This window comes from Schistocerca americana, chromosome 2, assembly GCF_021461395.2.
Source record: "Schistocerca americana isolate TAMUIC-IGC-003095 chromosome 2, iqSchAmer2.1, whole genome shotgun sequence".
Classification (NCBI taxonomy): Eukaryota; Metazoa; Arthropoda; class Insecta; order Orthoptera; family Acrididae; genus Schistocerca; species Schistocerca americana.
Window position 1 is genome coordinate 484,276,019 of NC_060120.1, and position 27,743 is coordinate 484,303,761.

Here is a 27,743-nt window from a genome sequence, read left to right on the forward strand (position 1 = left end):
AACTTAAACGGAACGTTGTTTATGCATCAGATCCTATACATCCAGAAAAACTTTTCTCAGTTCTTCGTAAAAGTGACGTTCCTACGTAGCGGCTGTTCACCTTGGAAATGACAGTGCGGCGATATATTTTTGTCGCTATAAATCAAAGTAATAAATTGGCTCTCGACGTTTCGAGGATTTTCATTACTGGGGCGTCTCTTCCTTCAGGACGGCACGTCTTTCCCCATCCCTCCACGTCGGGGAATCACATTTTTTCCTCCTCTTCCGCCTCCTCCCTAGCTGCGACCGTGGCAGCCCTGCATTCGCCGCTGCCGGGGGAATACCCGGGCTGGTGGGTTGGGAGGAGTTTATTGCCGCGAGGTTGGCGGCACGCCCAATTACCTGGCTTGATGGGAAGCGCGCGTCACCGCACACCGCCGATACGTCAGCCACGGCCGCCAACTTTACGCTGCCCCCCGCGAATTACTGCGGCTTCGGCGTTTCCCTCACGCTCATCCGCTTACCGCCGCGATATACTGTTTTATGCGACACGTGATCCGGAGTACCGAGACGTGCCCGGTGTCGATAAAACCGCCGCAAGGCTTCCAGGAAAGTCTGCTTTTTACGTCTACGCTCTGTGAGTGGCAGCTGCCGTGATGGTAATGGCGTGCGAGCTAACAGCCCCAAGCGGATTAGTCTTCGCGCGCTAATTTCCTGTCGCGCCGTTCAGCTGGTAATGAAACTTGATTTCAGGAATAGGTTTTATTTCAGCGAGTTGACTGTCCACCACACCAATGTGATGTCGACTGCAGTATGCTTGGTGTCGGTAACTCTCTCTGTGTTGTATTCCGCAAACCCACATAAATGGTGTACACCTAATGTGCCAGTATTTTATAGCTCTCTCATAATATGTTCACGCTTCTGTGCAATGGAAGCCAGTTTCTTGCCGTGGCGTTTGGTGAAATTACGCTGGGACATTTTACGTTATATCTTGACACACCTCGGAGGCCACTTATGTGACCTGTGAGAGTTATATATTGTCTGATCAATCCTAATTGACATAGTTTGTGCTTTAGATAACGTTTGTTGACCGGCGCTGTTTGCAAGACTTAAGGAGATGAATATCCCGCTGGCTCTGTACAACAGCCTTAGAGATTATTGTAAAAGTGGGATAGTGGAATGGAAGACTGATCGCCAAAAGGTTATAAATAGGTTAACAAGGGGTTGTCCGCAAGGCTCCGTATGAGAACCGATTTTCTGGGACATAGCCATAGAACCACTACTGCACTAGGAGACAACGACATTGCAAACTGGGTGGTTGCGTACCGAGCCGGCCAGAGTGGCCGAGCGGTTAAAGGCGCTACAGTCTGGAACCGCACGACCGCTACGGTCGCAGGTTCGAATCCTGCCTCGGGCATGGATGTGGGTGATGTCCTTAGGTTAGTTAGGTTTAAGTAGTTCTAAGTTCTAGGGGACTTATGACCTCAGCAGTTGAGTCCCATAGTGCTCAGAGCCATTTGGACCATTTGGTTGCGTACCGAGATGGCCTTATGGTCGTGGTATCTGCAAACTCCAGGTCGCAGTTAGAGAGCAGAGCCACGTGGCTGCTCACGTTCATCAGTGAATGGTGCGCGACCAACAAACACACAATAACAACTAGCAAAATTGTTATTTACTTCTAAGAGGCTCACTGAAAATAAATCCAGTTGTGAAGTCAATCAACACATTTGTAAAAAGGAAAGCTATGACAAGATACCTTGGTATTTATATTGACGAGCGTTTAGAATTTAACGAACATACCAGACTAACAACTAACAAAGCGACGAAACTCATACATCAACTTAAAAGACGAAACATTATAAGAAACAGACTACGCCTGCAGACAATGAGGGCTTATGATACAGCACTTTTTGAGTCAATAACTAGTTTCTTGGCTAATGCTTCGGCACATCGACTATGCTTAGGTACGCTTGAAAACAAGAGGAGTTTTATACTCAGAATCTCGGGGGCTTTCGACACAACCTCGACTGAGGCATTGTGTGTAGTACTGGACGTTTTCCCTATAGATAGTACAATTCGCCACAGAGCAGTGGCATACTGGCTGAACAGGGTAGGACGCGACAACATATGAGAAATAACTGGGCGAGACATAACCGATGAAACGGAAAGTTTAAGTACAAAAACAGACTTACACTTGGGCCTGAGGTGAGAATGGCACACCTGAACAGACAGTGCTTATCTGCGATGCCCTAGGACACATAAGACCGAGTTTAGGGAACCAGGACATAGGACAGCTAATACGCAGGCAAGATGACAGGAATTCTATAAACGTCGCAGATGAAGAATCGCAAGCAGTACATGCCGCATACAAACAGGAGAGACCATACGCTAGAATAAGACGGGCTCCACAAATGACAGATCAGCAGTGCATAGTAAACGGCCCAGTTGCAAACTCACACGCTGAATCGGATGATATATCACACACAGGAAGTGAAGACGAGAGAAACATACAAACATAGCAAAAGTAAACTGAGGTTCTACGACATTAAATCGAATCAACCATAAAATGTAACTCTCTATGTAGTTCGTTGTTATACCACTTACAGCATGTAACAGTATCTGAAGATATCACATTTCTTCTTCTTTCACTACACCATGTGTGACTGGTTCGAAGTTTTATTGAGCCCTCGCACCTGGTGCAATGACTATGACATTTTAAATTAACTCCCCAATCTCCATTGTTACCCAAAGTTCTGAAACACATTGTAACCCCTTCATTTGTTGAAACCTAATTAATCAATACATTATTAATTAAGTATTACTACACCCAAGGGAACATATGTGACAGATGTAACCATATACATGCGAGGGTGGTTTGAAAAGTTCTCGGAATCTCCACGAGAGGCCAGCGCTAGCTCACCGAGTTGTTCACGTGACATTCATTGGACTGTCGCCTGTCAACACGTGCCACGCCTGTGCTCTTGAAAGAGAGCTTGGCGGTGACGCGGCTCTGTTGTTATTCCCGCGTAGTGATTTGCGAAGATGGAAAAAATCGAGATTCGAGCAGCGATTAAGTACTTCGTAAAGAAAGGTATGAAAGCAAAGGACATTCATGCCGATATACAAAATACACTGAGGGACTCCGCTCCTTCATATTCAACTGTTGCCGAATGGACAAAGGAATTGAAATTTGGTCGGGAGAGCTTAGATGATGATCCGCGCAGTGGTCGGCCAAGATGTGTCACTACTCCAGAAATCATTGCAAAAGTGCCGATTTTTCAATCGTGCATGGAATTGCTCACTCATGCCACATGTCATCTAAAGGGTATATCACATTTTAACTGAAGAATTAGAATGAAAAAAATTATCTGCAAGATGGGTGCCGCGACTCTTGACACGCGCCCGCACACATGTGACGTCGCCAAGGCAAAATTACACGAACTGAGGTATGAATTGTTGCCACCCCCGCCTTATTCACCTGATATGGCTCCGTCAGACTTCCATCTCTTCCTAAAACTGAAAGTTTTTCTTGGTGAACGATGATTCACTTCAAGCGAAGAATTGATAGCCGGAGTTGACAACTATTTTGCAGGGCTGGAGGAAACTCATTTTAGAGATGGGATCAAGGCACTGGAACATCGTTGGACCAAGCGCATTAATCTACAAGGAAACTACATTGAAAAATAACAAAAGTTTCAGTGATGTAAGTACTTTATTTCTACTCCGTTCCGAGAAGTTTCAAACCACCCTCGTTGAAGGTATAAATCACATCACATCACATCTAAATCAAACTGCCATTTCTTGTTTCTTCCATTAAACACACTTCAGGTTTAATTTAAAATACATCCACAGCCTGTTACATACCTTATTTATTATCATTATTAAGTTACCAATAAGTTTAAATAATATTGCAGATATACATCTGTACCTCTTTACATATTTTTATTTGTTTCTTTATTTTATTCTTTTGTAAAATTCACAAAAAATGTACGAGTAATAAAACTGAAATTGTATGGTATAACATGTAAAATCAAGCGGTGTACGACCTGTTATGCAACATCAGATAGCTCGCAGCACGTGCTTGCAGCTAACAAACTCAGAATAATTACCCTTTTCTGAAGTGCTGTTTCTTAATACAATCATATCAAAAATCAAATGTCCTCCACAGGTTATATATCCTGGACTGTCTGAAATAGAAAATTCTGTACAGCATATCTGCCATCCAAGCAGATCACTCCACCATTATACAACACCCTCTCTTCACAACGGCACGACTGAACAAGGCTGCGACTAAACTCGACTCTTTCCTACTAGCTTGCCCGCGTTTTTCTCAATATCCCAGTCTCTGTAAACAAGAGACTGTGTATCGCACATAAATGTGATTTAATATCGTTTCATTTAATACATAAACCTTCCACACGGGCGTTTGGAGACTGTGTGAGTTTAAAAACTGGCGTATGAGCCGCTCCGGTGCAGTAGCGACACGAGAAACAGCTTTTGAAGCGAGACTTCGAGGCGGTCGTTGAGAGAGAGCCGCCGACTGCCAGCGACGCGGTCCTGGGAGAGCAGGCAAATCAAATTACGTCGCGCCTAAAAGCCATTTGCCACTCTTCGCTCGAGGGGAATCTGTGCCCGAGGGATCGAGAAAAGCGCGCCTTCAGAAAAGCCGACAGCCCACATCGCGGCCGTTACTGCGACACAGGCCGCTAATGCCGTTCGCTGACGCGTTGCTGCCTCTCGCTTGTACACTTAGAGATCCCACAGTCATCCCGTGTCCCGCTGTTTCACACCACCTTCCGCCATTTCTGCCCAGCTAACGTATTTTCCTGTCCAAAATGAGAGTTCTTCAATGGTGAAACCTAATAAATAGTTACCGGGATAATCTGCTAGGTAGGCTGATACAGAAGGGCACTGAGAAATGGGTACCCGGTGGAAAGGGTGAACTCAACACAGCTATGTTGCTGTACAATGGCGCCGTCTCACAAAAAATAGCTTATTTTATGAAGCCGCTTAACGTGAGAGTTTCCTCTGAACCAAAAAGTTGTTGGGACGGAAAGTGCATCACTATATGAAGAATATATCCAACCACTGCGACAGATTAGGCGTGTCCCAGATAAAGTGCACATCATATGACACCAAATATATTGGACAGATGCGGTGAACCATAAAGATCTCTTAAAACTGGACAAGACCTGTAGATCAGCGCTAGAAACCCGTGTTCGTGATAATGGACATCCACCGACTGAATTAGCTGAAGCTACTGAAGTCCACTGTGCAGTCACATTAATCTGACCACCTGTCAAAAGCCTGAGTGCAGTGCGGATCGCTGCGAGCTTTGCAAGAAGAAAAATGGTTCAAATGGCTCTGAGAACTATGGGACTTAACATCTGAGGTCATCAGTCCCCTAGAACTTAGAACTACTTAAACCTAACTAACCGAAGGACATCACACACATCCATGCCCGAGGCAGGATTCGAACCTGCGACCGTAGCGGTCGCACGGTTCCAGACTGAAGCGCCTAGAACCGCTCGGTCACACCGGCCGGCTGCAAAAATTCCGAATACTTCCTGATAATTTAAATTCTGTAATATGTTGTTGAAGAATATCTTTTAATAACTATTTTGGGGCGGCTCTATTGAGAGTCTTTAACTACATGCGGCGTCTGTGTATGTCTGTATGTGTGTATGAGAGAGAGAGAGAGAGAGAGAGAGCGAGAGAGAGAGAGAGACAGAGACAGAGACAGAGACAATAACAGGCTGGCTGAGCACATGTGCGGGTGTGAAACGCGTGTGCCGTTAGACACGCTCGCTTGGCCCTGGCAGCCGCGTCTGCGGACACGGGATATTACGTGCGGCTGCTGCTGCTGCTGCTGGCCCTTCACGGTTTGCGGAGCCGAGATGGCGGCGCTACGTCGCAGGGTTAAGCGCGCGTGTCCCACTGGCGCCAGTGTGTCATTGTAACGGCAGTGTGTTGTTGTTGTTGCAGGTGGCGCCATGGCCCGCGCGGGCATGGCTCGGTGGCGGGCCAAGAACAGCTCCGGACCTGCTGAGTGAGTACACTTTCGCTTGCCTTCATTTTTTTTTTTAATTTTCTCTTAGCAGTACAGAGACTATACTATAGTTCAATTCTTTTATCTTGGCGGTTCGCGCATGCCCGCCCAGATGCGGGAAATTGCTGCGTTGCCAGTTGTACGCGCCAAGAGAAGCAGCGCCATACTATAGTTCGCAAACTTACATTTAGGGGGGGAGCGTGCAGTTTATGAAGTAAAACCACCACGGCCGCATTAACCCTTTTCGCTGCTACACAGACATGCTCCCCGCATTCCGCGATGTGCGCGATTTTGCCATCATTGCACTGCTCGCCTGTGCAGACACATGGTGTTTCGACTGCTTTGACACACTTTATCATTCGATTTCACAAAAACTATTTGGCCCAAAAATTTGATTTTTACACATCTTCTTGACTGATTCCTTCCCCCCATAAATGACTTAATTTTGTTTCGATGTTCAACCCAGTTATTGTGCAGCATTAGATGTAGTAAACCATTGCACGAAATTTTGAAGAGTTTGCAGGGGTAAAAGTCCATAGCGTATACTTTCCGTATGGTCGTTTTTAGATGCCACTAGAAATTTCAAAAAATTACATTCAAACGAATAAAATTCATGAAGTAAGACACTTCGATATTATTTTTAAAATAAAGAAAATACGAGTATTAAGCACCGATCAAGGTTTAAACTCAGAACCTTTCGCCTAGCAGCCATACCGTTTAACCATTACGCTAACGCAGCTCATCGTTCAATATATCTCCCGGACGACCTTAAAATATCACGCAAAATACCGACAAACACTGTTGGTATGATTATGAATTACTCACGTTTCGTCGAAGTACAATAGGAAATAAACAATTACCGCTGTTCTTTATTGCGAGAAAGCGGTTAGTGAGAATGATGCAAACACCTTTCGTTGCTATCGCCTGAATTAGGAGGCTTATTGCTTGTTTGGTTTAATTAATTAATAGAATATGAAGTAATTGGTATAAAGAATGCTTTTTCCAAACTTTCTATAAAAGAAAGTCTGCTTTCAAGACATTGCTTTTGTTCAATTACTTTATTTATGACTGAACGTTTCTAAAACTGAAGCCACTCGTCCGTGCTCTGCACTGCAGTCGAGTTCTGGCAACGTCGTTCTCTGTTCATTGGCTGACTGTGTTTTGTGACGTCAGATGCGCAGAACGAACCTAAACTCGGCCGCCGTCGTAAATGACGCCCACTTTAGCAGTAAAAGATTCATTTGTCTTAGAAAAGATGGAAGTTTCCAATTCGAAATGAGTAACACAGATAACATGCTAAACAACAGGATGTTCAGTAGAAAAGCAGATAAAGTAGCCTAAAAGCGAATCTCAATGTTTTCCTCGCCTTTTCTATACCGTTGCTCAAATGTGTAACATTTCGATGACAATTTAGTTCTTAAATTCAACAACACAATAAAAGTTCAAAATAAGTAATACAAAAAAATTATAGTTAATTAGATATAAATTAAACAGAAAACAATTAATTCATAAAACGAAATAAAAAAATGATCGGACTTAGTTACTACTCTAGTTTTCTCTTGAGTGGAATTTTTTGATACCCTTCAATTTGCGGATATCTCGTTATGTCCAGAATTTTGATTGCACAGAGTGGGACACACTTCTGCATTTGCAAAGCATGTACATTTTCCGCAAATATTATCATTACATAGCATTGTCTGTATTCCTACGTACGAACAGCCCGCCAATTAGCCTGTAGTTTTGTAGCTCTAAATTTAGCTCAACTCTGTGCATGTTTTATCCAGGGTGGTCAGAAACAGTCTGAAGAGCTAGTAAGGGTGTTCAGGGGAGTTTGCTGAGAAATAATTGTTAATCCTTTCCTGTCCAAACTTTGAAAAACTGTACCAAAGGTTTTAATGTTTTGGGATAATAGTACCAAAGCAGCTAAAAACAGGTAATTGCCTTGTAAGACACATATTTGTTTTAATTTATGTACAAAGTGCAAGAGGGAGTTTTTAATCGCGCCAGGATACATTCATCATATCCATTTGGGTTGTTTACTTGTTGCAGTAGTTATACCCGTCTACATTACCCAAAATAATACCAGACCAGATTACGAGCATCAAGACACATAATAACGCCCCTTCATGCCAGCAGAGTACGTAAATTCTTATGACAAAATGAACAACTCAGCAGTACAACACACTCATTTTTTCTGTCCTCTTTGGTTATAGATATGAACTGTCACATCCAATGAGTTTCCTGTGATTCGGCACAAGTACACAGACATTTGGAGAGGATGGCACATCATGAATTCGACTCCACGCTGTCTTATGACCGCAGAGAGTGGAAGGGACATTGAAGCCGCGTCATGTAAGAAGGGAGAAAAGAATTGTTGTGGTTAGCATTGAACTCAGACAATCGGGTCATCACGTGCGCAAATTCAAGCAGTCTATCAGGTGTGGTGTCGCCATACGTGTTCTTCGTTTGACTTTCAGTTTATCACTTCCGGAAAAGGTACATTTTAACGGGTAATGAGCACATAAAGTGCTAACTCACGGACTCACAGATGTCTGTGCCTCACCGCATTTTAAGGCGTGCAAGTGCATGAATCTGCGCTCACAACGACCTGGTTGGCTAACTTCAATGATTAATAACTCGGAAACAACGCAATGTATCGATTTTTTTCACAACACTTATTTCTCAGCACAATCTCCCCTCCAACACCTTTATAAGCTTTCCATACTGTTTGTGACCACCATATTATTATCTTTTTGTGTGCTACTTATGTACGTTACATTTATTATTATAAATGCCATTAAACCTCCGGTCATTATCTGACTCGACAAAAACTTGAGTCATCACAATCCTTTGCAGTTAAATATGTAACCCACTAATGTATTTATATTCCCAAAATAGCGTTTATTAACTTGTATTCATGCATCTTTAACTGGTCATGGTCACTCATGTGACGTCACAGCACAACACTGACTCCTTCCCTATCAACACCTCTCCCTCCCTCCCTCCCTCCCTCACCTCTCCCCGCACTGTCAACATACCTCGCACCTAAGCCTGTGTCATAGTCGTTAATGTCTTGTGAACGTTCCTAGACATGTCATTTGTTACAAAGTTCAGCACACAGCGACACCGTTTACACCAGGCTGTTATTTGAAATTAGATATTGTATTAACTTTAATAGCTAGTTCGGAGTGTGTGGCAATTCACAAGCGCACAATCCATGTTGATACATCATTTTCGTCAGCTGCATGAAACAGAAATTACTTTCCATGCACAATTATAGCCTGTCGGTAAACTCATGAACAAGCAGCCGAGTTCTCCCACTCTGCCTACCCAGATGCGTCACAAAGTGGTTCTACAGGCTGTACAGGTTGTTGGGCAAAGTTATCTCGGCCCTTCCGCGGGGTCGCTTTAAATCAGTTGCAACGCAGTATGCAGATAGGTCCGAGTAGCATCCATTTTTAGGTGTAAGAGTTAACACTATACCTAACACAGAAGACGATCGCCTTCTTCTGAAACGCACCATTATAGAGTAAAATGCGTTAACGTGGGAATATAAGTCGTAAATCAGGATTCATACATCTTCTACAAAATCAGAACAGAATGCGTGTTCATCTGAATGTGTGGTAGTTTACGATCTTCCCCTAAACTGGTGCATATATTCCAGCGGGATTTTCAGCACAATATAGCTTAGTTATTCCCTAGAGTTAAAGGCTTATTCCTTCGTTTTGTTTCCGCTAAGAGATAAAACCTTCTTTGACGGGCTGAGTTGAAGCGCAACTATTCTTAGTACAAGAGGAGTGTTCAAAAAGTAACGGGGAAATGATCATTTCGCGTGTTGTATTAGACCTATTCACATGGCTTTTTTGTCATTGTGTTGGTAAGCACGCCTGAAAAATGTGTGTACAATGTTATGCATGTATGATATTTAGTCGATTGTCAGCTGTCAAAAAAGTAACATGTTTTGATAGTAGCGGCGATTATTTACATTGTATAAAAATCTTTATATAAGAGGGGAGTTAAGTGCATCGAACTTTTATAAATGTTATATAACTTCTGTGAGGCTCTTATGACTGAAAAAAGGGTTTACGACTGACAGAAGCATTTCGAAGAAGGTCGTAAAGGCGTTCTAGATGAGGAGTGCCCTAGATAACCAGCACATCGATCGATGAAATCGTCGAAAAAGTGCAAGAACTGACTATGAGCTATCGCCAAATCACAATCAGAGTTGTCGCTGATGATGTTGCCTTATCAACTGGCTCATGCCATGAAATTATTTCTCGTGTTTCGGCTAAATTTGTTCCAAAATTGTTGAATTTTGAAACGAAAGCAGCAAGTTGCTCAGGAGTCGCTAGATGAAGACAAAAATGATACGGACCGACTGAAACGAGTCACAACAGGTGAAGAAAAAAGAGCTGACCAATATAGTGTTGAAACTGAGGCCTAGTCGTCCCAGAGGAGGCATTCTGCATCGCCAAAACCGAAAACAGTTTCACAATTGCGGTCAAATGGAAGGGTTACGCTCTGTGTGTTCTTCGATTTGAACAGTGTACTGCTCCATGAGTTCTTGTCAAGAGGTAAAACGATACACACAAGTTTCGTCGACATAAAAGAACCTCCTGCCTTCCTGTCTTCGTCTCCGTCAGTCGATTACATCAATTGTCTCCTCCAGAATCTTTCCTTCACTTACAGATATCTTCCAGAAATAACGCATTTCACGCAGTTTCTTGTGCAAAACATGTTTCTGCTCAGGCAAACTGGTTTTTTTATTTTACAGCAATCAATAACTTGCTTAATGTCGGCATTATTTTTGAATTTATGTGGTAGTCATTCACCGTTTGTCGAAATACCTACTTTGTAAAGTTTTCCACGACCATGAGTTTCCTTCCAAAATTTTAGCGATCTTTCTTGGCTATTCCACTAAACAATGTTCTTTATTTTGGCGTTCTTCTCTAAATCCTCCTATTGTATCACTTCTGGGTTTTGTATAAACTGCAGTCATTTGATTCGGACTGGTAAAATTATCAAACAATTCTGTCTGTGTCGATTCTTTAGTATAAGTTATAATTTCGTTAGAGACGACCGAACGCTCTTTACTCCCCAAATATCTCTTCTTCGTATTGTGCACAGTTTCTTGCAATGTAGTACGCTTTTAGATCACTTCTGAAAAACTACGTACGTTACTAAATACACGAACTCAACTGATTGACGCGGATAATTAATATCACTCGAAGAAAATCGACGTATATCAATACGGTGTACTTCACTCTTACACAGGAACCGGCAACTGATTTTTGGTGTGCCAGTAGGGCAGTTGCACGTCTGTTCCGGCAAAGACCACTTCGCCCAACAAGAGCGCCGCGCTCTCAGAAATTTGCCGACAAACAAATAATAATAGCATCATCTTCAGTGTTAAGCAAACTCTCCGAACTAGCTAGCAGTGGTAATAAAGTACTTGTTGTAAGTAACAGCTTGTCGGAAAAAAATGTCGTTCTCTAAGTTCATCGATGCTGTCGTGCCCGCACAGAAGCAGTCATTTCAATAAGGTTAAGGTCTCAATATTCTTCGTTAATATAAACGGGGTTCAGTATGTAACGCAACACATTTTTCTGGAAGAATGTTGGTTTTTTTTTCAGGACTCCAGCACACCATATCATTCCCCACTCTTTTGACTGCAAATTCGTGTTTTTCAACATAAACTCCGTTCAATGCGACGGCCTCACGCCACCTTACTGGGAGGGCCTGTATTCCTGCATGACACCATACTACTGGTCGACGTCGGAACCATCGTCTTCCGGCATGAATAACGTCACCATCAGCCACGTATTGCTTGCGGTGGAGGTCGTCTTGCATTGGACCAAACAGATGAAAATGGGAAGGCGTGAGATCCGGGCTGTAAGGTGGATGAGGAAGAACAGTCCAATGAAGGTGGAGAACACCTCTCGGTTTCGCAGACTTGTGTGAGGCCTTGCGTTGTCATGGAGAAGGAGAAATTCGTTTGCATTTTTGTGGCGACTAACACGCTGAAGTCGTTTCTTCAATTTCTTGAGTGTAGCGCGACACAGTTCAGAGTTGATCGTTGCACCATGAGGGACAACATAAAACAAAATACTCCCTTCAGAGTCCCAGAAGACCGTCGACACGACTTTACCGGGTGGGATGCAGCTTTTAACATTTTCTTCGGAGGAGAGATAGTGTGGCACCAGTGCATGGTGTGCAGTTTCGGTTCCGGTTGTAACTGGTGAATACGTGTTTGTTCGCCTGGGACGATGTTCGACAAAAGACTGTCAAGATAAGCCTCGCAGTTCAGCACATACGCTCCCCCGTTGCTCTTTATGGTTTTCTATTAGGCGGTGAGGAACCCAACAGACACATACCTTTGAGTACTTCAATTGGTGGAAGATTGTGTCAGCACTACCAACAGAGACGTCCAGTTGATCAGTGAAGTGTTTGATTGTGATCTGTCGATCACCTCGAATGAGAGCGTCCACATGTTCGAATATTGCAGGAGTCACAGCTGCATGTGGCCGGTCGTAAAGCAGGAAATCAGCCAGGCATGAGCGAGCTTACTGCGATGATGACAGACGCCTCGCCCAACGACTCCCCGTGCTTTTGTTCACTGCCTGGTCTCCATAGATATTCTACAGGAGTCTATGAATATCTGCAGTGCTCTGTTTTTCCGCCAGAGGAAACTCAATGACAGCTCTCAGCATGGAACCTACCTCCGTTACAGATGACATTTTGAGGGCTACATATAGCACCACCAGCTATCAAAACTTCATGAAGCTATAGGGTCTGAAGCAGGAATATTGCAAGATGTCCCACATCAAATTACGCATTTTTCCAGCCGAAACGGGCCGAGACAAAAATGTGTGTTGCATTGCTGAAAACCCTTCGTAGCTGTGTTTCAGCCTGAGGGGATTCATGCGTTCTAGCTTCCAACTGGGGAGGGCTTCTGAAAACCACATGCTCAGGGGATCGTAAAGCATCACAGTCACACAGTGCTGACGCTCTCTTCCCCATTCCGTGTCAGTACTGAAGGGCAGGATTCGCCTGGAATGAGGGAGTGCGCGAGCGGATGAGCGTGGCGTCGCTCTGCGGCCGCGGACCTCCCTGACCGCCGCGGCTGCGGCGTATTTTCCGAGATTTATGGCGCTGTTAATATGGCAGCGGCCGCGCACGGGAAAAAGCACGAGATTAATGCCCCGCGTTTGTTATCAGCGAAACAATATCCGCCGCCGACCTGCGCCGGACACCGCGCTCGCCTTGCCTCGGGCGCTACCTGCTTACAACTCACGTCACTCGCTCTCGTCCGCAGCGCCCACTGTGGAAGTATTCAGAACGCAGCCTGACTTGCCCTACCCCGACCTCGAAGTCTCGGTGTAGTAGGCGAATTAAAAACTAAAGTCACCTCTATAAGTTTCAGACAAGAAGGTTGCGCTTCTAAGTGTCATACGGATTACAGGATTGTTGAGAAAGTTGTCTGTGAGAAATCTATTAAAACGAAGGTGGTTTGAAAAGTTCTCGGAGCGGAATAGAAAAATGGTACTTACATCACTGAAAATATTTTTATTTTTCAATGTAGTCTACTTGTAGATTAATGCACTTGGTCCAACGATGTTCCAGTGCCCTGATCCCATGTCGGAAACGAGTTTCCTTCAGGGCAGCAAAATAGTTGTCAATTACGGCTATCAGTTATTCGTCTGAAGTGAATCTTCGTCCACCAAGAAATATTTTCAGTTCTGGGAAGAGATGAAAGTCTGACGCAGCCATATCAGGTGAATAAGACGGGTGCGGCAACAATTCATATCATAGTTCGGAGTAATTTTGCCATGGTGACGGCACATGTGTGCGGGCGCGCATTGTTTTAATGGAAGATGACTTTCTTCCTTGCTAAACCTGGCCTTTTTTCGCGTATCTTTTGTTGCAATTTGTCAAGGAGTTTAGAATAGTATTCTCCAGTAATTGTTTGCCCAGTGGGGAGATAACCTACAAACTGAACCCCCTTCCTATATCCCAGAACACTGATGCCACGACCTTTCCCACCGAAGGAATTGTCTTCGCTGTCTTTGGTGGCGGAGAATCTGCATGTTTCCACTGCTTTGTATGTTGCTTTGTCTCTGGGGTATAGTAGTGCAACCAAGTTCCATCTGTGATCACAAAACGGCGCAAAAAATCGTGTTCGTTTCTCCTAATGTCCGATATGTCCATTCTCATTCGTTTTTGATCCAGCGTCAAGAGTCGCGGCACCCATATTGCACATAATTTTTCGTTTCTAATTCTTCAGTTAAAATGTGATGTACCCTTTCAGATGACATCTAGAAGCAAGAGCAATTTCACGCACTTTCAATTTGCCATCCTCTGTGACCATTTTGCGCACTTTTGCAATGATTTCTGGAGTAGTGACACATCTTGGCCGACCCGGCGCAGATCATCATCTAAGCTCTCCCGACCAAATTTAAATTCATTTGTCCACTTGGCAACAGCTGAATATGAAGGAGCAGAGTCCCTCAGTGTAATCTGTAAATTGGCATGAATGTCCTTTACTTTCATACTTTCTTTACAAAGTACTTAATCACTGCTCAAATCTCAATTTTTTCCGTCTTCGCAAATTACTACGCGGGAATAACAACAGAGCCACGTTACCGCCACAGCTCTCTTCCAAGAGCACTGACGTGGCACGTGTTTACAGGAAACAGTCCAATGAATATCACGTGAACAACTCGTTGCACTAGCGCTGATCTCTCTTGGTGATTCAGAGAACTTTCCAAACTACCCTCGTATAAAATCCTCTACGTATTGCTGACGTAGGGATTGCGAGGAAAAGATTACGCTAATTACAGCTAGCACAGAGGCGTTTAATGGTTCATTCTTCCCGCGATCAATACGTGTATGGAACGGGAAGAAGCGCTAGTAGCTGGTACAGCTGCACGTACCCTCTTCCATGCTCCTCATAGTGATTTGTAGATCCAGATGTGAGCACAGATTAGAAAGTTATGTCTGCTAATTTATTACTGTCGTCAGAACGTTTGTGAACAGTTGTGCACATTTCGTTTTGATGTGTCATTTTCAATAGTTTGCAACGAGATTGCTCATGAACATGTATTTGCATGTGGCAGTGCGCTGTCCGTTGATGAGCCATTGGAAAAAGCAGTTTTGAGGCTATTTTTCTCTTCATTGTCATCGCCATGGTGAACTTCCCTCAGTGTCCAGAATACAGGGTGTCCATTTTATCTTGAGCAACCAAAATAACTTTTTGTTCAGAAACAAAATAAAAAATGTGTCAGGTAAATCTTGTTTGCCGGCCGCAGTGGCCGAGCTATTCTAGGTGCTTCAGTCCAGAACCGCGCTGCTGTTACGGTCGCAAGTTCGAATCCTGCCTTGGGCATGGTAGTAGTTGTAAGTCTAGGGGACTGTTCACCTCAGATGTTCAGTCCACTAGTGCTTGGGCCATCTGAATCTAAATCTTGTTTACCTGCTTGGGTGCGCGGAACATTAACCAAAAAGATTACCTTTTTTGAATATTTGTTTGTTGAGAGAACATGAGCAACAGTACTTTTTTTAACAGCATCTCAAATATTTTATTCGGTAATACACTACCTCTCCTCAAGACCTGTTCCAAAAAGCATCACAATGTGCTATTCATGCAAATATAACCTTATTGAAAACTTAACACAGGACTGACGGTTCCTCATGTACTAACACACGGTGATGACACCGCGGACACTGTAAGTCGTCTGTTCACTGCAGTTGATATTAACAAATGGAAAGGCAATGAAAATGGATCCACCGTCTACAGTTCAAGTTGTGCCACTGGTAGAAATTTGAAGGATTTGATCGAGGGAACCGGTTTAACTAGATGTACAGTGGTGTGCAAAACTTAAGGACGAACGTAATTGTCGCATGATGTCTACTGCAAGCAACATAGCTCGATGAAACTTGGACCATAGATAGAACTGGTACAGTATACTACAGAAGGTAACTAAAAGAAATACGCAACGAAACGAACAGAAATGACACTTTTATTCAAAGACACTGAAATCACTTCAATTCATGAGGGTCTCCTAGACATTACAAATAGGGTGAGATAGTCCTTAATACGATGTATGACCACCATACGACAATGTGTGCTCTAAACGTGCTGCTATGCTGGTCACAAGATTGGTAAGGAGTTCTTGTGGTGGGGAGTTCCATTCCTACACCAGCGCTGTCGACAACCACTGGCTGGTCATCGGTGCATGTGGAAGTGCTCCAATACATCTCTGCAAAGAATCTAATACATGTGCGATGCGATTTAAATCAGCGGAACGGCCATGCCAACCCATTCCCCAAATATTCTGTCGTTCAAAGCGCTCCTCCACTTCCGCCAGATGTGCCCTTAAAAGACTCACGTGGGAAGTAGCACAGTGTCACAATAGTTTTGACCCGCAAATATACCATTTTCAAACATCTGGAGGTCAGTACGCCCATGCAACATTGTGCCTCCCCACATCATAACACATGGTCTGCCAAAATGGTCATGTTCAACAGTGCTCCTGGGTGCATTACGAGTTCCCACATCTGGACATATGAAAGAATGCCTCTCATTGAAGGAGCTCCTGGAGAAAGGCAGTTTTCTGCGAATGGAGTGGCCTGCCCACTCTCCCGACTTAAATCCCATAGAGCACGTGTCGGAAGTAATGGAGAGACGTACAGCAGCGCGTCCACAGGTACCAGGCAGTTGTCAACTGCGCTGATGGAGTACTGGAACGCCGTACCACAAGAACTCTGTACAGCCTTGTGGCCAACATGGGAAAACGTTACAGAGCATGAATTGCCGTCCATGGTGATCATACACTTTATTAAGAACCATGTCGCACCTTCTCTAATATTTCGGGAACCACCATAACACTCAGTGACCTCGTGTAATTATTGTCCTTTATTAACTTATTTATATTACCAGTTCTTTCTATCTGTGGTCCAAATCTCATCAAGCTATGTTATTTGGCAGTGAAACATCACGCGAAAGTTACTTTCGTGCTTAAGATTCGCATTCCAGTATACTGAAGTCAAAATGGATTCTGTATGGATTCTGTTGTTTCTGTGAAAACTGAAAAGCTTGCACGTTGTATACGTACCATGGTTTTTAAACCAACATGTTTTCTTCAATATTGGTATTTAGAAGCAGCAGTTCTCTTGAGACTGTGAACGTGAGTAAGGTTGTTTTTGTTGTGGTGTTCAGTCCAGAGACTGGTTTAATGCAGCTCTCCATGCTACTCTATCCTGTGCAAGCTTCCTTCTTCACTTCCCAGTACTCACTGCAACCTACATCCTTCTGAATCTGCTTAGTGTATTCATTTCTTGGTCTCCCTCTACGATTTGTACCCTCCACGCTGCCCTCCAATATTAAATTGATGATCCCTTGATGCCTCAGAACTTCTCCCACCAACCGATCCCTTCTTCTTGTCAAGTTGTGCCAGAAACTCCTCTTCTCCCCAATTCTATTCAATACCTCCTCATTACTTATGTGATCTACCCATCTAATCTTCAGCATTCTTCTGTAGCACCACATTTCGAAAGCTTCTATTCTTTTCTTGACCAAACCATTTATCGTCCATGTTTCACTTCCATACATGGCTACAGTCCATACAAATACTTTCTGAAACGACTTCCCGACACTTAAATCTATACTCGGTGTTAACGAATTTCTCTTCTTCAGAAAAACTTTTCTTACCGCCAGTCTACATTTTGTATCCTCTCTACTTCGACCATCATCAGTTATTTTGCTCCCAAATAGCAAAACTCATCTACTACCTTAAGAGTCTCATTTCCTATTCTAATTCCCTCAGCATCACCCGACTTATTCCATTATCCTCGTTTTGCTTTTGTTGATGTACATCTTATATCCTCCTTTCAAGACACTGTCCATTCCGTTCAACTGCTCTTCCAATTCCTTTGCTGTCTGACAGAATTACAATGTCATCGGCAAACCTCAAAGTTTTTATTTCTTCTCCATGGATTTTAATACCTACTCCAAATTTTTCTTTTGTTTCCTTTACTGCTTGTTCAATATACAGATTGAATAACATCGGGGATAGGCTACAACCCTGTATCACTCCCTTCCCAACCACTGCTCCCCTTTCATGTCCCTCGACTCTTATAACTACCATCTGGTTTCTGTAGAAATTGTAAATATTCTTTCGATCCCTGAATTTTACCCCTGCCACCTTTAAAATTTGAAAGAAAGTATTCCAGTCAACATTGTCAAAAGCTTTCTCTAAGTCTACAAATGCTAAAAACGTAGGTTTGCCTCTCCGTAATCTATTTTCTAAGATAAGTCGTAGGGTCAGTATTGCCTCACGTGTTCCAACATTTCTACGGAATCCAAACTGATCTTCGCCGAGGTCGGCTTCTACCAGTTTTTCCATTTGTCTGTAAAGAATTCGAATTAGTATTTTGCATCCGTGACTTATTAAACTGATAGTTCGGTAATTTTCACATCTGTCAACACCTGATTTCTGTGGGATTGGAATTATTATATTCTTCTTGAAGTCTGAGGGTGTTTCGCCTGTCTCATACATCTTGCTCACCAGATGGTAGAGTTTTGTCAGGACTGGCTCTCCCACGGCTGTCAGTAGTTCTAATGGAATGTTATCTACTCCCCGGGCCTTGTTTCGACTCTGGTCTTTCAGTGCTCTGTCAAACTCTTCATGCAGTGTCATATCTCCCATTTCATCTTCATCTACATCCTCTTCCCTTTCCATAATATTTTCCTCAAGTACACTGCCCTTGTATAGACCGTCTATAAACTCCTACCACCTTTCTGCTTTCCTTTCTTTGCTTAGAACTGGGTTTCCATCTGACCTCTTGATGTTCATATAAATTTGGCGCTAATGGTCTATGGCAGCAGAAGACAGATGCGAGTGCATTTGCTAAAGCACGACATCGCCTGCAGCGCCTCTCGTGGGCGTGTGACTTACATGTTGGGCGGGAGACGTCTGGGAAACAGAGATCCGGTCAGATGAGTCCCGATTCCAATTGGTAAGAGCTGGTGGCAGTGTTCGAGGGTTACGGAGACTCCATAAAGCCAGGGATCCAAGTTGTCAACAAGGCACTGTGCAACCTGGTGGTGGCTCCGTAATGATGTGGGCTGTGTTTAAATGGAATGGACTGGATCCACTGGTCCAATTAAGCCGATCATTGATTCGAAATGTCCACTGGTCCAATTAAGCCGATCATTGATTCGAAATGGGCATGTTCGGCTAATTGGACACCATTTGCAGGAGTTCGTATTCCCTAACAAATATGGAATTTTTTGGACGACATTGCTCTGTGTCACTTGGACACAGTTGTTTGCGATTCATTCGAAGAACATTGTGGACAATTCGAGCTAATGATTTGGCCATCCAGACAGACCAACATGATACAATCGAACATTTGTGGAACGTAATCGAGAGGTCAGTTCGTGCACAAAATCGTACACCGACAACGCTTTCGCAATTATAGACGGCTGTAGAGGCATCTTGGATCAATATTTCTACAGGAGATTTCCAGCGACTTGTCGAGTCCGTGTCACGTCGAGCTCCACCATGCCGGGAAAATGAAGTCCAACACGGTATTAGGAGGTATCGCATGACTTTTGCCACGTCACTGTAATCCTTTTCGTACGAAATTACGAATATGAGGAAGTGCTTAATAACAATATGAAACTGTTCACATTTCAAAATATTCCGAATTTATTTGAGGCGGGGAAACAAGTGGCACAGCAGAGAGTACGCCGAGGTCTATCGGAAAGCTGCAGCTGCGCGTGCGTGTTGGCCCAGTGCGGGAGGCACGCAGCTGACAGATGACCGGGGCGGGGTGAGTCAGCGGCCAGGTGGCGGCGACGCGGCGCCACGTGACGTGACGTGCGCGACGTGCTGACGGACTGCCGCAGCCGCAGCCGCAGCCGCCTGCAGCTGACGCCGCGCCACCCACCCACGCTCTGGTCTGGTTCTGGTCGCGACACGCGGGACCGTCGCCCTCTGTACCAATCTGGACACCCTCAGAGCATAAGCAACAGCGGCTGCTGAGTTGGCACTTTTTCTTCCACGTTCTTCCGGTAAAAAGGAGTCGGTATTGAGGATATGGGGGATCCAGTATTAGAGTCAGTTTTCCATACCTCTGGAAACTTGCGATCCTTCAGAATTTCAATGATCATAGGGGAACTGGAAACAAACGAAGTATTTGTAGAAACTGTGAGACTGGAAACATACCGTTAGACTTTCGAAAGACTACCATCAACATAGTCCCGAAATAGCAACGGCAGCTAAGCGCGAGAATTATCGCACAATTAGACCAGATTAGTACTTGTTCCATACATCATGAATACGACACTTCGTTATGATGTGGAACGTGTCAGGTTAATAAAAGGTGTCTATACAAGATATAACATTAGACAAAATATCACATGACACTCAATAATTATTTTTTTTTGTGGAGGTTGGGAAATTACCCACTTACTATAACCAAAAATTCATCTAATGAGTAGAAGGAGTTGCCATTAAGAAATTCTTTTAATTTCCTTTTAAATGCTATATGGCTATCTTCAGACTTTTGATGCTATTAGGTAAGTGACCAAAGACTTTTGTGGCAGCATAATTTACCCCCTTCTGAGACAAAGTCAGATTTAACCTTGAGTAGTGAAGATCATCCTTTCTCCTAGTGTTGTAGCCATGCACACTGCTATTACTTTTGAATTCGTTCGGATTGTTAATAACAAATTTCATAAGTGAATATATATATATATATATATATATATATATATATATATATATATATATATATATATATATATATATATTGTGAGGCTACAGTGAAGATTTCTAGCTCTTTAAATGAGTGCCTGCAGAATGATCTTGGGTGAGCTCTAGCAATTATTCTGATTACACGCTTTTGTGCAATGAACACTCTTTTACTCAATGATGAGTTACCCCAGAATATGATGACATACGAAAGCAGAGAATGAAAATAGGCGTGGTAAGCTAATTTACTCAGATGTATATCGCCAAAATTTGCAATGACCCTAATAGCATAAGTAGCTGAACGCCAACGTTTCAGCAGATCGTCAGTGTGTTTTTTTCCAGTTCAACCCCTCGTCAATGCATACACCTAGAAATTTTGAATATTCTACCTTAGCTACCGATTTCTGATCTAAGTCTATATTTATTAATGGGGTCATTCCATTTACCGTGTGGAACTGTATATACTGTGTTTTGTCAAAGTTTAATGAGAGCCCATTTGCAGAGAACCACTTAATGATTTTCTGAAAAACATCGTTTACAATTTCACCAGTTAATTCTTGTCTGTCGGGTGTGATAGCTATACCTGTATCATCGGCAAAAAGTACCAGCTTTGCATCTTCGTGAATATAGAATGGCAAGTCATTAATATATATTAAGAACAGCAGAGGACCCAAGACCGAACCTTGCGGCACCCGTGAATAACTCGTGCGTCCAATTTTTTGACAAGAAAACTTAAAAAAAATCCATGTACCACGAAAGAATTATCCGAATGGGACGGAAATAGATAGATGTGATGTACATGTTCAGGTAAACAAATGGGTACAATTTCAGAAAACTTGAATGCTTTATTCTGGAGAAAGAGCTTCACAAATTGATCAAGTAAGCAACGAGTTGATACACCTCTCGCTTTTTTTGCAAACAGTTATTCGGCTTGCCACTGATAGAGTTGTTGGATGTCTCCTGAGGGATATCGTCCCAAATTCTGTCTAATGTCAAAATCCCGAGATGGTTGGAGGGCACTGCCCATACTGCTACAAACGTTCTCAATTGGGGAGAGACCCAGCGACCTTGCTGGCCGATATAGGGTTTGGCAAGCTTGAAGACAAGCAGTAGAACCTCTGGGCGGGCATTATCTTGCTGAAAAGTAAGCCCAGAATGGCTTTCCATGAAGGGCGACAAAACAGGTGGTATAATATCGTCGATGTACCGCTGTGTTGTAAGGGTGCAACGGATGACAACCGAGCGGGTCCTGCTATGAAAATAAATGCGCCTCAGATCTTCGCTCCTGGTTGCCGGGTCATATGCCGGGCGATAGTCTCCACACAGGTTTAAGGCCTCTCATTGACTGCCGTAGAGTTGTCTTTAGTGGTGAGTCCTGCTTAGAACTGAGCCCTGATGACCAGTTAAGACGTGTCTGGATATACCTCGGATAGCAGTGGAATACCAACCTGATTGTCGCCCGCCATACAACCCGACAATCAGGAGTGATGGTCTGGTGTTCCATTTCTTTCCATAGCAGGGCCTCTGGTTGGTAACTCTGGCAGCCTTATAGCATAGCGGTTCGTCGAAGATATTCTACGCCCCGTTCTGTTGCTCTTTCTCTTAAATAAAGGCAACGGCTTTGCCGCAGTGGATACACCGGTTCCCGTCAGATTACTGAAGTTAAGCGCTGTCGGGTGTGGCCGGCACTCGGATGGGTGACCAACCGGACCGCCATGCGCTGTTGCCATTTTTCAGGGTGCACTCAGGGAGCTACTCGACCGAATAGTAATGGCTCCGGTCAAAGAAAACCATCATAACGACCTGCAGAGCTGTGTGCTGACCACAAGCCCCTCCTATCCGCATCCTCAGTTGAGGATGAGACGGCGGTCGGATGGTCCCAATGGGCCACTTGTGGCCTGAAGACGGAGTCTTCTGTTGAATAAGTCATCAATTTTTCCTGTAATTGGCATTATTTCTTTGTCTGTACATGTAATTAACATCTACTGATTTGCAACCCATTCAGGTGCGCCACTTACTTCCATTATTTTTTTTTAATTTTTTCCCTTAAAGTCTATACAGCAGAATGGGAATGGAAATATCTTTTACATGATGAAAAGTTTAGTTTTACGTAAGATACGACACCAAAGAGGCAATTATGAAGTTGCACTTCACCGTGGAGGCAAGATTCAAGAAAATTCAAGGCACTTTATTAGGAACTGTAGACCTACAAAAAGCGTTCGATGACGTAAAATGATGTAACATGTTCGAAATTCTCGCAAAAATAGAGGATAGTTGTAGGGAAGAACGCGTAATGGGTAATATGTACAAGAAGCAAGAGATATTAATCAGGGGAAAGCCGAGAACGAACAGCTCGGATTAAAAAGGGTGAAAGACGGAGACGCGGTCTTTCGTCCCTAGTCTTCATTCAGTACATCGAAGGAGCAGTGTTTCAAATAAAAGATATGCTCACAAATGGGATTAAAATCAGGTTGAAAGGATATCAATGATAAGATTCGCTGATGACATTGCTGTCCTCAGTGAAACTGAAGAAGAATGGCAGGTCCTGTTGAATGGAATGTGAAGTATAATGAGTACAGATTATGGATTGGGAAAACAGAAAAAGACATGAAAGTAATCAGAAGTAGCAGAAAATAAATTAACGAGAAACTTAACATCAATTCGCCGCCACGAAGTAATCAAAGCGAAGGAAAAGTAACACATGATAGACGAAGAAAGGAAGACATAAAGAGCAGACTAGCGCTAGACAATGCGATCAATCCTAGCTGAATGTGGGCTGCTAGTGTTAAAGACTAAACTTAATCTGACGAAGAAATTTCGGAGAAAGTACATTCGGAACACACCATGGAATGGAAGTGGATAATGGATTGTTGGAAACTCGGAAGAGCATCGAAGCTCTGGTGACGTGCTGCAATAGGAGGAAATTAAAAATAAGGTGGAGTGGTAGAATAAGAAATGAGGAAGTTCTTCGCGCAGTCACCTTTGAAAAGAACACGTACAAACACTGGATAGAAGAAGGGACGGAATGATAGAACATGTATTACATCTGGAAATAGCTTCCATGCTACTGGAGTGAACTATAGTGATAAAGCATTCATGTTGCCTTCTCAGCGACGTGATTCAGGGTGGCGCAAGACCGCCGTGACGTCATCAGACCTTTTACTGGCCAAATGGGTGACGGACGTCCACAGATTGTCAAAACAAAGTCACAGCTTATTTATCACTGGGAGATCATCGTAACTAAACAAGATAGGCACTCCATTTCGGAAATCTCGACAGAAAACGGTGTAAAGGGCCCGTCATGCCAACTGTTAAACGCTTATGTACAAGTAACATACTCAACGGATGAACGAATTGGGTATCTACAATTGTGCTAAAATACGGATGGGCCAAAGAGCAACAAGCCAAACGTTTTAGTGTCGAAAAAGAATGATAAAAGAGCAGTATTACACTAGTGAATCATCTCCTCATTGTGGGGTACAGAGACAACTGACTTCAAACAAGCGGTAACAGATCCTGGGCGTTGTAACACCTCCACCGTTACGCCCAAAATTTAGGAAAAGGTCCCCCAGACTTTAACATCTCGATACATAATGGTGCAGAGCGTAGATGGGGTCAAAATGTATCGAAAATATAAGTGCGGTTTGAAGGCGGTAAGTGGTTTTTTGATCGGGGAAACAAATACCTGAGATTAAATATGAGCCCCAAGTCCTATCGTCTTCCTAGCGCACTTGTGATCCCGACAAGAAGTACATCGTTTGAAAAGAGACCAAGCGCGGATGTGACAAGAATGGGGTATGATATTGATTGTGTCCTCCTCAAAGGAAGCCAGAAAATTTAAACCTGCTAAATCGGATGTGGATTTGAATTCAGACGCTGTCCGCCTATGAGGTAATGAATATTATAATCAGTGTTCCTAGCCTGTTACCTTTTCGCCCTCCTGAAACTGGACACACATAGAGTTTAAGACCCAACCCATGTGCAGCCGTAGTCGAATAGGCCTTAAATAAATTCCCTGAGAATGCTCAAGGTTTAATATTTAGTGTAGCTCTGATGAAGAAAATTTCATCTCACTGCCTTGACTTCATCGTAACTGTTCACAGCTGATGAAAGTTCAGTTGACGGAAAAAGGAAACCCCGCGATCAGACCGTGGAAGACCACGCAATAGTCGACTGACCGCCGTGTCATCTCAGTCATTCATCACCGAATGCGGGATGTAGGGACTTGGGATCAACACACAGCACTGCCAGCCGTTGTCGACGTTACGGCCGTGGAACCGATGAGACAGCTCCCCAGATGGCATCACGAGGCAGAGTACACCCCGCTCCAGTCCTCTCGACAAGGAAAGATCCCTGGCAGTATCTGATATCGAAGCCGGGTCCCCCCGCATGAGAGTCTGTCACGTTGACCACCCTGCAGTGGAGGTGGACTCATTTCACGCGGATTAGATAAAATAAATTCCTAAGAATATTCTTTGCACTGCCAAAGTCACGTAATTAATCTCACTCAAAATTGAACAAACTATTCAAAGTTAAGCTCTAATAAGTAGTAACTGCCAAATAATATTCTTTCAACAAACACCAGCCTACTAATCACAAAGCCACGAATGCTGTAACTTAAGAAACTGTATGCTTCTAAATTCCCTACAAATATTGCGCCTCTTGTGTCCCTAACTGACTTTACGCATTTTCATTCAAGGCAAGTACAATGCTCTTTCAGTCATAAGGCCTGAACATCGATATTTACCCGTACACAGTTCAACAAGGAACTCAACACAGCATATAAAATAGGATTTATCCGTTATTTTCGTTTTTCAGGAATGCCGTCGTGAAAATGCTAGACGGTTGGGATAGTGCCCTGCCGTCGCTGCTCGCCCATCTCGTTACCAGGAACTGTAGTCCGTCCCAATACATCGGGATGCGGCGAGACTCGTTCTAATCGTAACTTCTGCACCGCAGTCATCCAAAAATTAGCACGAATGTAATCGCCCACTTGTAGCAAGCTTGTCCCCTCGGTTGTAGTGATTGTCAGAAATCCTGTATTTACAATATTTGTGACGATTATGGGTGTCTGTGTTGTCCTCATCATAACATCGTCATTCGGGGAAGTGGGGAAACTGAACAGTGAAAAGATTGGGAATTTGCATGGGCACCGATACCTCCCAGTTGAGGGCCCCACAAACCAAATACCATCATCATCATCATATATGCACTGTTTCGTTAATGCCTGAAACGCTTCGCCCCTTTCAGGTTTCCTTCCCTGTTCGCACTTCGTGCGCGCCTCGGGTCGAGTCGGTAGTTTTCGCATTCCTCCAATTCGTTTCCCCTCTTCTTTCCCGTACGTTCGACCCGGTACTGTAGTTTTCGTATTCCTCCCATTTCTTATTCTCAGCGGAGCAAGTCGTTAGTGACACGGGGATCCGAATAGATTTTGTCCCTCGCCAGTCTTCTTTCCCACATGCGATTCGTGTTAAACTCTGGCGGAACCGGTAATATTCGTAATCCTACAATTCCTGCCTGTCAGACAGAGCGAACTGGCACAGTGATTAGCACACTGGAATCGCATTTGCCGGGACGACGGTTCAAATTGCAGCTCGCTCTCCAGTGTTAAGTTTTCCGTGATTTCCTTAATTGGCTGAAGGGAAATGCGGGCTGGTTCCTGTGAAACGGCACGGTCGATTTCGTTCCTCATCCTTCCCGGCTCAGACCTTGTGCTCCGTCTCTAATGAACCCGTCAACAGGACGTTAAACTCCGCAAATCTTCCTTCGTACGTTTCACACGCTGCCGCTTTCGCCTTGCTACTGCAAAGGACAGCAGCGTAGGGCAGAATTGCTGTGTCTGCTAATAGTGGCCTACGTGAGGAAATGGCGATTGATTTTGAAATTATTTTGATATGACAAAGAGCCAGATTCTTGCAACTTTAACTGTTATACCAGTGTAGCATCGGTATGTAGACTACCAGGGTAGCATCAGGATGTAGAAGGACAAAATCTGTTCAGGAAAGAGATACGACTCAAATGGCGCACTCACGAATACGGTTATACCCACAAATTCCTATATTAACAATAAAGAACGGCTGAATCAGTAATGACTATCAGTAACGAAACTAAAAAGTAACGAGTACGTTGCTACGTTTATGTTTCTCTACAATATGGAATATATCTTGTAGAAAATGTAGTCATTTTTACAGCGCTACACTCGACTAACTGTGACATCAGTCATAAATTTATTATAAGCTAACAAGGGAACCTCCCCATCGCACCCCCCTCAGTTTTAGTTATAAGTTGGCACAGTGGATAGGCCTTGAAAAACTGAACACAGATCAATCGAGAAAACAGGAAGAAGTTGTGTGGAACTATGAAAAAAATAAGCAAAATATACAAACTGAGTAGTCCATACCCAAGATAAACAATATGAAAGAGAGTGAGAGCTTAGGAGCGCCGTAGTCCCGTGGTTAGCGTGAGCAGCTGCGGAACGAGAGGTCATTGGTTCAAGTCTTCCCTAGAGCTAAAAGTTTAATTTTTTTTATTTTCAGACAATTATCAAAGTTCAGGCACTCACTCATAATCAACTTCGCTCTCCAAAATTCCAGGACACGTTCAGATTTGCTTGGACATGTGCAGGATTTGACGGTCTACACACGGAAAAATTTGAAAACGTTAAACACATATGTTTTGACAGAGCACATGGAAAACTGTGCGACTGTGAAACTGTTGCATTCATTTGTTGCAGTTTATGTGGCAAAATCTTATGTTTTCATCACTTTTTGGGAGTGATTATCACATCCACAAGAAAACCTAAATCGGGCAAGGTAGAGGACTCTTTTTACCCATTCGCCAAGTGTACAAGTTAGGTGGGTTGACAACATATTCCTGTCATGTGACGCACATGCCGTCACTAGTGTCGTATAGAATATATCAGACGTGTTTTCCTGTACAGGAATCGGCTGACTTAT

The 27,743-nt window shown here is 43.6% G+C and overlaps 1 protein-coding gene across 1 annotated transcript in view; it reads left to right on the plus strand.

Moving 5' to 3' along the window:
- The window catches only part of LOC124594114 (Holliday junction resolvase MOC1, chloroplastic), a 1,166,819-nt gene that overhangs the window by 195,154 nt on the left and 943,922 nt on the right, over window positions 1-27,743 (plus strand). The window contains exon 2 of the mRNA XM_047132471.1: window positions 5,965-6,028. Within this exon, the coding sequence (XP_046988427.1) occupies window positions 5,973-6,028 (56 nt within the window). The 5' untranslated portion in view covers window positions 5,965-5,972. The remainder of the gene's footprint in view (window positions 1-5,964; window positions 6,029-27,743) is intronic.